Source organism: Gopherus flavomarginatus, chromosome 2, assembly GCF_025201925.1.
Source record: "Gopherus flavomarginatus isolate rGopFla2 chromosome 2, rGopFla2.mat.asm, whole genome shotgun sequence".
NCBI classification, from domain to species: Eukaryota; Metazoa; Chordata; order Testudines; family Testudinidae; genus Gopherus; species Gopherus flavomarginatus.
Window position 1 is genome coordinate 263,203,268 of NC_066618.1, and position 12,199 is coordinate 263,215,466.

The 12,199-nt window shown below is 50.9% G+C and overlaps 1 protein-coding gene across 1 annotated transcript; it reads left to right on the forward strand.

The window, feature by feature from the left end:
* The first annotated feature begins 1,104 nt into the window (after window positions 1–1,104).
* Window positions 1,105–5,703, forward strand: LOC127044726 (uncharacterized). The gene is given in 2 exon segments (XM_050939788.1): window positions 1,105–5,264; window positions 5,412–5,703. Coding segments are annotated over 2 exon segments (4,452 nt in total).
* The last annotated feature ends 6,496 nt before the right edge of the window (window positions 5,704–12,199 follow it).

Genomic DNA, 12,199 nt, shown 5'->3' on the forward strand with positions numbered 1-12,199 from the left:
GAGGCCTGTATGCACCTGGCTAAGGGAGTAAGATAATATATCACAGAAACTAGAGTGAAATAGTAGTTTAGAGAAGAGCCACTAATGAAGATAGATTAGTAGGTGCCAAGAGTGATTTAACTAGTAGGTGCCAAGAGTGATTTAACTACTTGGGATAATTGCTTTTGTAGAAGTCACAGGAAAAGGTGGGAGAGGGGGGAGAGAGGGGGCATGGGGGGGAATAGAAACGGCTTGGCTGAGTTATGTATAAAAAGAGAGAAACTGTTTGTATCAGTGTGCATGATCTGAGACGTGCCTGTCTCCGTGCATCAGGTTTGCTTTGAGATCTCAAATAAACTTAGTCTGCTTCTCCACCTTGGTGTGTTCTTTGGCGTGAAGCACACCGGGCGACGAACACCCACACTGTTGCTGTCCTCGGGCACCCTGTGTGCTGGCAACAGTTTTGGCGTCCCTGGGTGGGCATCGAGGCTAAAACTGGCCTTGCCCGGACCCCTCCTGGAGGTCGACGGATTGCGGCGACGACCGACGCCCGGTGCACACCGGTGACTTCATCGGGGGCCTCGGCGGAGACGCGGTGTGGTCGACCCCGGAGGGCACAACGGTGCAACGCGCTTGAGTAGTGGAGAAGCGGCTGCGGGCGACGGTGGGGAACCGGTCCCGTGGATAAGGTAGGAACAGTCCAGTACTGTAAGCCTTCTTTTGCCTGTTTTGACCTGGGGACGCCCAGTGTCTTCCTAGAGTATGGGACAGGGACAGAGTACCGGTAGGGCACGGTGTACACCCTTAGAATGCATTCTGATGAATTGGAAAGTGTTTGGGTCAGATCCGATGGTTAAGAGCAAGCTGAAAAGATTCTGTACAGTAGACTGGCCTCAGTACCAACTAGAGGACCAGGAAAGGTGGCCACCGGAGGGATCATTAAATTATAATACGATCCTCCAATTAATTCTGTTTTGTCAACGAACGGGTAAATGGGATGAGCATATGTATGCACAACTGTTTATGTTGCTAAGAAATAGGTCAGACCTGGTGCAAAAGTGTAATCTGACTCCGGCAGGTCCGGTAGTAGCTGCTGCTAGTCCCCCGAACCCCTCCCCAGTTGTAATGGCAGAGTCGGTGTCCCCTTCGGCTTCAGCACCCCCACCATATAAGGACGAGGTGCCTAGGGCGTTAGAGATCGTCCCCTCAGAGGGATTCTATCCGCTAATTACTGAAACTCGGATATCCCGTCCGGGAGCAGAACATCGCCCGGCCACTACTATGCAGGTTTACACGCATGTCCCTTTTAACCCAGTGGATTTGGCAGCCTTTAAGGCACAGGCAGGGGAATTCTCCACGAACCCCAGTAAGTTTATCTCAGTGTTTGAGGGATGCCTGGCTAGCCACAAGCCAGACTGGGATGACTGTAACGTCCTCCTGAAAACCCTGCTGTCAGAGGTAGAGCGAAATCAGGTCCTGGCTAAAGCACAGGAAGAGGCACAGCGGAGACATGACCGGGATCCTCAGAATGTCCCCATTCCCGATAACGTGCTCCCCCGAGCAGACCCTAGGTGGGACCCAAACAACCCCGGGGATATGACCCGCCTCATCGTGTATAAGGAGTTGCTTTTGCATGGACTCCGACACTCAGCTGTCAGACATAACAATTGGGCTAAGCCTTACGAGCTCATACAGGAGCCAAAGGAAAGTCCGGTTGCTTTTCTGCAGCGCATCCGGGATACAATTCGGCAAAATACTAATGCAGACCCTGATAACCAGGAAACTGAGGCAATCATAAAGGGTATCTTCACCAGTCGGGCTGCCCCTGATATTAAGAAAAAGTTGCAGAAAAAGGAGGATTTAATGGGCATGACTATGGCACAGATTTTGGAAGCTGCAAACAAGGTTTACAGCAACAGGGAAGAAGAAAAGGAAAGAAAGCAAGTAAAATTAATGGTTGCAGCAGTACAGGCTGGTGGCAAGAGAAAATTTCAGGAAGGTAGAAGGGGCCGGGGAATGAGAGGCCGTGGACGTGGGCGCCCCGGCTCACAGGAAAGATGTCTGGGTCGCAACCAGTGTGCCAGATGCCGAAAGGAGGGACACTGGAAAAATGAGTGCCCCGAGAGGGAAGTTACCCCTATGATGGCAGCAGAGGATCAAGACTAGGGGTGTCAGGGGAGACGGACTATCCTGCCCCCGGAACCCCGAGTAAAGATGCGGGTGGGAAATTCGGAAATAGACTTTTTAATAGACTCTGGAGCAGCACGAACTGCTGTAAATCAACCCCTTCAGTTGCCTGTGGCAGATTCCCTCACTGTGGTGGGTGCTACAGGGAAAGGAACTAAGTGTCCGGTATATGCTCCAGCAGAGTGTGCTTTGGGAGACAGAACTCTATCTCACAAACTAGTTTATCTCCCCGATTGTCCAACGCCTCTGCTGGGACGGGACCTGCTTTGCCGCTTAGGTGCCACCCTGCATTTTACCCAGGATGAAATAACCCTCACCTTGCCCCCAGAGAATGCCTGGATAATGACCCTTGCAGTTGAGCCTTCAGCCATGCAAGCCCCAGAGTGGAGCCAGTGGGAAGACCAGGTTTTCCCTCTAGTGTGGGCATCGGGGGTCCCAGGAAAAGCAGCCCATCACACCCCCATTAAGGTTCAACTCCTGCCAGGAAAAGGTCCAGTGCAGATTAAGCAGTATCCGATCAAAAGAGAAGCCAGAGAGGGACTACAGGAAACTATAGACCAGTTCCTAAAGCATGGGGTACTGCGGGAATGCCAGTCAGCCTGGAACACCCCCATCTTGCCGGTGCGAAAACCCAATGGCACATATCGGCTGGTCCAGGATCTGAGGGCTGTGAATGAGCGAGTCAAGACTCTGCACCCCCTTGTTCCAAACCCGTATACACTGTTGGCCTCTGTAGGGGGGCAGTACACCCACTTTTCAGTCCTGGATTTAAAAGATGCTTTCTTCACGATTCCAGTTGACATTCAGTCTCAGGAGATTTTCTCCTTCGAGTGGGAAGACAACAACAGGGTTAAAAAGCAGCTTTGCTGGACAGTGCTGGCCCAGGGATTTAAAAACTCTCCTACCCTTTTTGGCCAGGCACTGGCCCGAGACTTAGAGGAATGGGACAATGAGAATAAAGTTCTCCTCCTGCAGTATGTAGATGACCTGTTAATTGCTGCTGTGGGTCTAACTCCCTGCCTTAAGGCTACTGTGAGCCTCCTAAACTTTGTCGGACTCCGTGGGTATAAAGTAGCTCGGAACAAGGCTCAAATTGCTCTCACAGAAGTGCAGTACTTAGGATTTCACCTAAGGCAGGGGGAGCGTCAGCTTTCGAACGAAAGGAAGGAAGCTATCTGTCAAATTCCTGTCCCAAGCAATCGCAAACGGCTCAGAGCATTTCTGGGCATGGCAGGCTTCTGCAGAATATGGGTTCCAGAGTTTGGACTGTGGGCTAAACCCTTGTACGAATGTGTTAAGGGAGCAGATCACGACCCCTTTCACTGGTCAGCAGAAGCTGACAAGGCATTTAGGGGTTTGAAAAGAAAACTGATGGAAGCCCCAGCCTTGGGTCTGCCAGACCTCTCTAAGCCATTTCAGCTGTACGTGCATGAGAGGAAAGGGGTGGCTCTGGGAGTGCTTACTCAGATATTAGGCACTTGGAAGCGTCCTGTGGCATATTTCTCTAAACAGCTGGATCAAGTTGCCAAAGGGTGGCCGGCATGTTTGCGAGCGGTTGCAGCCACTGCCCTAGTGCTTGGGGAAGCAGAGAAGCTGACTTTGGGGGGAAAAGTACAAGTATATACTCCCCATATGGTCCAAGCCCTGCTGGACACTAGGGGTGGTCTCTGGCTTACACAGGCTCGAATGGCTCGGTACCAGGCTAAACTTATACAAAATCCTGAAGTTGCCCTGCAAACTTGCCCCTCCCTTAACCCAGCCACCCTGTTGCCAGAAACAGAAAAACAGGAACATGACTGCTTGGATGTAATAGATACCCAATACTCCAGCCGTCCAGATTTAAAAGATCAGCCACTCCCAAATGCAGATTATGAGTGGTATACTGATGGCAGTAGCACTGTTGTAAATGGACAAAGGAGGGCGGGCTATGCTGTTGTAACTCTCCACGAGACTGTGGAAGCGGAGGGTTTGCCTGCTGGAACATCAGCCCAGCTGGCTGAACTGGTAGCCCTGACCCGTGCACTTGAACTGTCAAAAGGGAAAAGAGTTAACATTTTCACTGATTCCAGATATGCCTTTGGAGTTCTGCACGCTCATGCCGGTCTGTGGAAGCAAAGAGGAATGCTGACAGCTCAAGGCTCTCCGGTCAAGCATGGATCCCAGATCCTCCGGCTTCTAGAAGCGGTACAGCTCCCCTCGGCGGTAGCAGTGGTACACTGCAGGGCTCACCAAAAAGAAGATCAAGACGTGACTAAGGGCAATGCAAGGGCAGACAGGGAAGCCAAGCGAGCCGCTACCCTGGAACCACTGGAAGCTGAAAATGCCCATATGCATGCCCTCATCCCATCGGTAGGAGAGCTTCCAGCCCCTCAGTACTCTCGTGAGGAGAGGAACCTAGCAGACACACTCGGGCTGAAGGAGAAGGAGGGATGGCTCCACTCCACGGAAGGAAAAATCCTCCTACCAAAGAATCTAATACTGCCAGTGCTACAGAAACTACACCAGACTACTCATGCTGGCAAAGAGGCTTTAACCCAGCTCGTAAATAAATATTTTCTAACCTCTGGGCTTAGACCCCTAGTATCCCAGGTACAAGCTGAATGCCTAGTCTGCCAGAAGAATAACCCCCGACCAGGAGTGCCAGTGTTGCCAGCCACACTGAAACCTACCCCAGGCCCAGGATTGGTTTGGCAAATAGATTTTACTGAGTTCCCTCGGGCCCAAGGGTTCAGGTACCTCCTCGTCTTAACGGACCGATTCAGTGGATGGCCTGAAGCTTTCCCATGTCGTAACAACACTGCAAGAACGGTAGCCCTCAAGTTCGTCAAGGAGATCATTCCACGATTTGGGCTTCCTCAATGGATGGAATCTGACAACGGAACGCACTTCACGTCACAGGTTGTCCAGAAGATATCGGATGCCCTACAGATCCCCTGGAAGCTCCACACCCCCTGGCGACCGCAGGCCAGTGGAGTAGTGGAACGCACAAATCAGACTCTCAAGCGACATCTCTCAAAGGTTTGCCAGGAGGCATCTCTCCGATGGCCTGATGCCTTACCCCTTGTTTTGCTTCGAGTTCGCGCTCTCCCAAAGGGCAGGTTAGGGCTCAGTCCCTTCGAAATTATGTTTGGAAGGGCATGGCCTCTGAATGGTACACCGGTTCTGTTAGGGGAGTGGGAGGTAGGCTGTGGTTTCTTGTCTCAGTACCTGTGCTCTCTGTCTGCTGTTCTTTGTTCTCTTCACAGGTATACCAAAGATTTGCAGCCCCTCCCGCTGGATGCTCCTGTCCACTCCCTGCAGCCAGGTGACTCCGTCCTCGTTCGTACCTGGAAGGACGAGCCTCTCCAAGAGAAGTGGAAGGGACCCCATACTGTCCTGCTGGTCTCACACACAGCTGCAAAGGTTGAGGGACACAAGCACTGGATCCATCACTCTCGTCTGAAAGCAGTGCCTGCTCCTGAACGGTGGACCGTCCAGCCTGCGGAAAACACTGCCAGTGACGATTTGGGACTTAAACTGTTGTTTAAAAGACAGTGAGGTCTGCTGGAAATGCCCTGTGCCCTCTTCGGACAGTCACGGCATATTCCCAGCGACCACTCTGAGCATTGGTTCTGTTTATTTTCACAGGGCCGGCCTAACCTCGTGGCCTGGTCCCTTCTGTTTTTAATCTGTTTGTTATTAGTACTTGTTATTTTGTGGGTATTTGGGGAATTGTAATTGTTAGGCCTCACGGTTACTAGCCCAGTATGAAGTTCAGGTCGAAGCTAGCCACAGTATTACTCCTTGCCATAGGAGCACTCATTTTGGTAACTCCTGGTTCTCCCCAGGCACATGCGGGATGGAAAGGAATCCCTAACAAGCTGGGAACAAACACATATGAGGCCCTGAAGGTTTGTTTTGCCCAAGAGTTTAACCTCTCCAACTGCTGGATATGCTCCCAAATCCCACACCATGCAGCTGGATTGCCCTGGAGGGTGGTTCCCCAGAATTGGTCAGATCTCTGTTGGGGATGGTTCAGTAGAGGGAAAAACATTTCGGGTACCCCCTTGTCTCAGAACTGTACAATTGAGTCGCAGTATGCATTAAGGGACGACCCCTGGGAACCGCAAGCCAACTCAACGCATCTCCCTCCCCCTATTAGGCTGCGGCCAGTGAACCCCGGGTTGGTGTGCTATCAGCAGTTCAAGTCCAGCAATCACACCTGGTCCGCTGGGAACAGCACCTGCCAGTATTATCTATCCCCTGGCAGTAATGCCTATATCCCAGTCTATGTTAATGGAAAACCCAATTCTACTGCCCGGTTTGGAACTTTCAGTAGCTCCCAAACTGAAAGGTGGCAAAGTGGTTATAATGGGCTAGTGGGAAATGGCCACTCCTTTTATGTCTGTGGTACCTCTGCCTATAAGTGGCTCCCACATCGGTGGTATGGAAGCTGTTATGTGGGATATCTTGCTCCTCCTCTTCGAGTGCTTCCTAAACTGCCCCCTGGCCGCCCCAGGCATCGTAGGTCCTTGTATGCCACCCCTGAGCCCATTAGTGAGGGAGACAGACTCGGTATGATCCTTCTCCCCTCTTATGGGGTGGGACGGCTGTCTCAAATATATCGAAAACTTTCTATGTTTCTCACCAAGTTTGCTAATGAGACCCTGGCCATAGAGAAAAGCCTTAACTCAGAGCTTTACCAGCTCCGATTGTTGGCCCTGCAAAACAGACAGGCCCTGGATTATGTTCTAGCCTCCCAGGGCGGAGTGTGTGCCCTAATTGGCAGTGAGTGTTGTACTTATGTCCCAGAAAATGCACAGGACATTAACAAACACATTTTGTCAGCCGAACAGGCTCTCATCCATTGGAAGGCCCAGGAAAGGGAACCCACAATTTTTGATTCCCTCTGGAATTGGTTGCCTAATCTAAAAGGGCTGGGGAATGGCCTTGTGCGTCTCCTCCTCACAGGTGTGGTCTTGTGCCTGATCACCCTCCTCCTGATCGTGTGTTTCAAGCTGGTGCTCCGTAAACTTTGTAACCCCCAGGCCCCAGAAATCCCTACATACCCCCTTGTTGAGAGCCCCAGCTCCATAGAACTCAATCACTTTTTGGCTGTAGAGTATGAGAAAACTCGTCCAAAGGTTTGTTGAGTATTCTCAAAGGAGGGAATTGTTGGTGTCATTGACCCACTCGGGAGGGTGGAAAGCCACTGTGTCTCAATGAAGCCCCCTGTTAAGGCCTCAGTGAACCAAAGTCCTTCCATGTTTGAACTCTCAACGACCTGACAAGCTAGCTTAAAGAATGGAATGTAAGGGGAGGCTAACTATCAGCTACAGTGCTAGTACCAAGAGGCACTAATGAGGCCTGTATGCACCTGGCTAAGGGAGTAAGATAATATATCACAGAAACTAGAGTGAAATAGTAGTTTAGAGAAGAGCCACTAATGAAGATAGATTAGTAGGTGCCAAGAGTGATTTAACTAGTAGGTGCCAAGAGTGATTTAACTACTTGGGATAATTGCTTTTGTAGAAGTCACAGGAAAAGGTGGGAGAGGGGGGAGAGAGGGGGCATGGGGGGGAATAGAAACGGCTTGGCTGAGTTATGTATAAAAAGAGAGAAACTGTTTGTATCAGTGTGCATGATCTGAGACGTGCCTGTCTCCGTGCATCAGGTTTGCTTTGAGATCTCAAATAAACTTAGTCTGCTTCTCCACCTTGGTGTGTTCTTTGGCGTGAAGCACACCGGGCGACGAACACCCACACTGTTGCTGTCCTCGGGCACCCTGTGTGCTGGCAACACTGTTTTAGCCACATGAAGCTTCAGCTGACAGACATCCACAAGGAGATGTAAGAGAGACAGGCTGAGATTTCAGCAGTGGCACAGTTGCTCTGCTAGCTAGAGCACTGACTGCGGAGACATGCCTCTGCACTGCTCATGTGTAGGACTTGGGCTAGATGCCTCCATTTATTCCAAACAGCAATCATTCATATTACATTCAGCGTTCATGTTGCATTCCCCATCAGTACCCAGGCCGGGTTGGGGAAGCTAATAATCCAACCGGTGGCCCAAATTCAGTGATGAATCCTGGTCATAGGTCACCTGAGGCACATTGCTAATACACTAAGAAGATTCCAATTAATACAGAAAAACAGCAGATGCATGGGAACAATGTCCCTTTCAGCTTCCCTAGTATGCACCTTAGGGCAAGCCATGGAAGCATAAAGAGGCTGGGAGAACTGAAAATAATTGGGAAAGTGCAGTTCTTTTGAATACCATTCCTAAGAGCTACTACAAAGGGCACTGGAGCTAAGTTTCTTCCTAAAACAGACATATTGGCTGCATACTTCCAGTTATATTTGCTTCCGACTCCATAAAAAAATCTTGCAAACTTAACTTATGGTGGTGAATGGTCTCCTTTGCTTCTAAATGAAATCATCTAACTTTTGGTACACACAAATGTTAAAATATTGTTAGTGCCACATCTTAATATTGAATTTAGTTTAGAAATCACAGCTGCCCAATTATGATACTAAATTATTAAGGTTAAGAAAGGTTATGCTACAGGGGATATATAAACGAATGGAAATATGTATTGAATACTATTTCAACAGGGTGCCAGATTCCAAGACCCTACATATTTTTTAACAATAAAGCAGAGCTTTTTTGCTGACTCACTCATGTCAGAACAGGTGGGCATGGGCAGCAGGTAACATAGGCTGGGGGAGGCTGTGCCTCCCCAAACAGCCAGGCATGGCCCCGCCTATGCTCCACCCCCAGTGTCCTCCTGCTTCCAACTCTGTGGCTGGAGTCCAGTGTCCCTGCGGGGTGGCCCTAGCTTGGGCCATGCTGCCCGCCCTCTCTCCCAGCACTCCAGGGCTGGGGCCACGCTGCCCACCCAGCCTCATGGTGCTCCAGGATTAAGGGGACTGCAGCCACGCTGCCTGCTCTCCCTTTGCTCTAGGACTGGGGGGGGAGCTAGCCTGGGGTGGGAGCCGGCAGCTGGTGTTGGGGAGGAACACTGCTCTCCGGTGGGGGGCATGGAAGGGGAGGGGCCTCAGGCAGAAGGTGTGGGGCTGGGAGTTAGCTTCCCCCAGCCGGCAGTTCTCACGCCACCCATGCAGATGGATACTATTAGCTCTAACCCAGATGTATAAAAGGGTTTGGGTGTCTCTTTGGCAGAAAGAACAGAGAATTCTGCAGGGAATATCATCAATAAGGCTACATTTTAGTCAGAGGTATTTTTAGTAAAAGTCATGAACATCTCACGGGCAGTAAACAAAACTTCACGGCCCATGACCTGTCCATGACTGTATTATATATCTCTGGCTAAACTTTGGATGGGAGGAGGCGGCATGGGGCCGCCACAGGTGCTGGGGAGAAGTGGCCCGGGGCACAACCCCCACTGGTGCTGTGGGGTGGGCAGTTGGCAGGGCTGGCAGGCTCTCTACCTGGCTCTGTGCCTCCCCAGAAGTGGTGACATCCCCCTCCCTGAGCTTCTCTAGGCCGAGGTGTGGCCAGGTAGCTCTGCCAACCATGGCCAGTGGGAGCTGCTGGGGTGGTGCCTACAGGCAGAGGCAGCATGCAGAGCTGCCTGGCCACACCTCGGCCTAGAAGCCGATGGATGTTGCCACTTCCAGGGAGCCCCCTCGAGGTAAGTACCCCTGCAGAAATCATGGAGGTCCCAGAAAGTCACAGAATCCTTGACTTCCATGACCTCTGTGAAAAACTTGCAGCCGTACCTATGAACAACAAAGCTCAAGAGAATGCTTAGGCTGAAGTTTATGGTTTTGCTGTTATTTAAGATCATGATAAAGGCAAACCATGGGATAGTGGATAGTTGGGACAAGATCAAATGTGTGTGTACTTGGCTTGGTCTACACTCAAAAGTTATATCAATATAGCCACATCAGTCAGGGGTGTGAAAAACCACACCCTGACCAACAATAGCTATGTCGACATCCCCTGCCTCCCCCATAGAAGCAGCTATGCTGAGGGAAGAGCGTTTCTGTTGATGCTGCTAATGTCATTCAGCGAGATGATGTTCCACAATGATAGAAAAACTCCTTCTGTTTGTGTAGGGTGCCTCTTCACTGGAGGGCTATGCCAACATAGGGTCCATAGTGTAGACCAATGGTCTCCAACATAAGATCACTCTCTGAATTTAAGATCAACCCAGGATCTACCCCACCCCCTCCCTGAGGCCCCATCCCGCTCACTCCATTCCCCCTCCTTCCGTTACTCGTTCTGCCCCATCCTCGCTCACTTTCACCGAGCTGAGACAGGGGGTTGGCGTACAAGCTCTGGTAGGGAGTTTGGGTGCAGAGGCCATATGGTCACACTGCACCTAATCTCATAGAATCCATTGGACATTTCATGAGTTTTACTTTTTATTAGTGTCATTTGTGGTTTATAGATCCAAAATGCTTCAGGGATTGTCACAAATCAGTGTAACACTCTCAACTGTGGGATGTGCATTGGCTGAGCCTGGGGCAGAGGGTTGGGGTGCAGTAGTGAGGGGTGAAAGCTCTGGGAGGGATTTTGGGTGCTGGAGTAGGCTCCAGGGTACAGGAGGGAGTGAGGGGTACAGGCTCTGGGAGGGAGTTTCGGTGCAGGAGGGGGCTCTGGGCTGGGGCAGAGGGCTGGGGTGCAGGAGGAGTAAGGGATACAGGCTCTGGAAGGGATTTTGGGTGCAGAAGGAGGCTCCGGGCTGAGGCAGGGGGTTGGGGTGCAGAAGGGGGTTTGAGGTGCAGGCTCCGGCTGGGAGGCACTTACCACAGGTGGCTCCCGGTCAGCGGTGCAGCAGGGCTCGGGCAGGCTGCCTGCTTGCCCTGGCCTTACACCACCCCTGGAAGCAGCTGGTTGCTGGCACCTCGCTGTGGCCCCTGGGGGCGGGGGGCAGCGTGTCTCTGTGTACTGCCCACATGCGCCATCCCTGCTGCTCCCATTGGCCCGGGGAGGGGCTGCAGGGACAGTGCTGGGGTTGGGGCAACATGCAGAGCTTCCTTCCCCCTCCTCCCCTCAGGGCCTGCAGAGATGTGCAGCAGCTGGATACTTCTCAGAGCGGCATGAGGTCAGAGCAGGCAGGCAGCCTTCCTGAGCCCCGCTGCGCCATCAGACTTTTAGCGGCCAGAAATTGCAATCGACCGGCAGAGGCTCCAGGATCAACCAGTCGATTCTGATCGACCGGTTGGTGACCACTGGTGTAAACACAAACTGTATGAAGAACAGGGTGAGAACTCCTCTTGATTACAATCACCTAAACCACTAGTCATCTAAACTGCCAATGGACAGGTGACAATCCTCACACCTGTAACACAACATGCTAGCACAGCTTGTGTTTATACCAACACTGACATTGTTCCTTCTGCAACTTCCTGTTCTGAATGCTTCCTATGTCTTCCAGTGCTGCCCATGCAGTCAAAATAAAGCAACTTAGCTGTGTTCCTTTAGGCAACCTTAGGGCTTATCTACGCTAACCGTGCTGCAGTGGCATAGTGGTACCGGTGCAGCTGCACTGCTGTAGCACTTAGTGAAGACACTAGCCAGGGGCGGTAGCTGTATCAACAGGAGAAGTCCTCCCGTCGACATAGCGCTGTCCACAGTAGGAGTTAGGTTGGCGTAACTGTCGTTCAAGGGTGTGGATTTTCCCAGACCCTGAGAGATGTAGTTATACTGACATAATTTTGTAGTGTAGACCAGGGCTCAGGCACAACCCAAATGGCTAACCTTAATGAGCTGCTTCATGTCCACTAGCACATCATTGGTGCCTGGAGAATTTGCACAGGTAATTCCCATTAATATGTTATGTAAATACCATATACAACAAGAGAGCTAAACTATGAGATCTATAAAACCACAACAGCTGCTAAGAGCATCTGCCTATGCTCACATTTAAACTTGACCCAAACATATTTTATGGCAAAATTATATGTATATACTATACGAATGAAAACATTTTGTTTTGTTACTTTGTCATTGTCCCTGAAACTGTAAGTACAGTATGTAGTATGGCCAAGTAGAAAGAAAAAGATACTGTTTCTTGCATTCTATG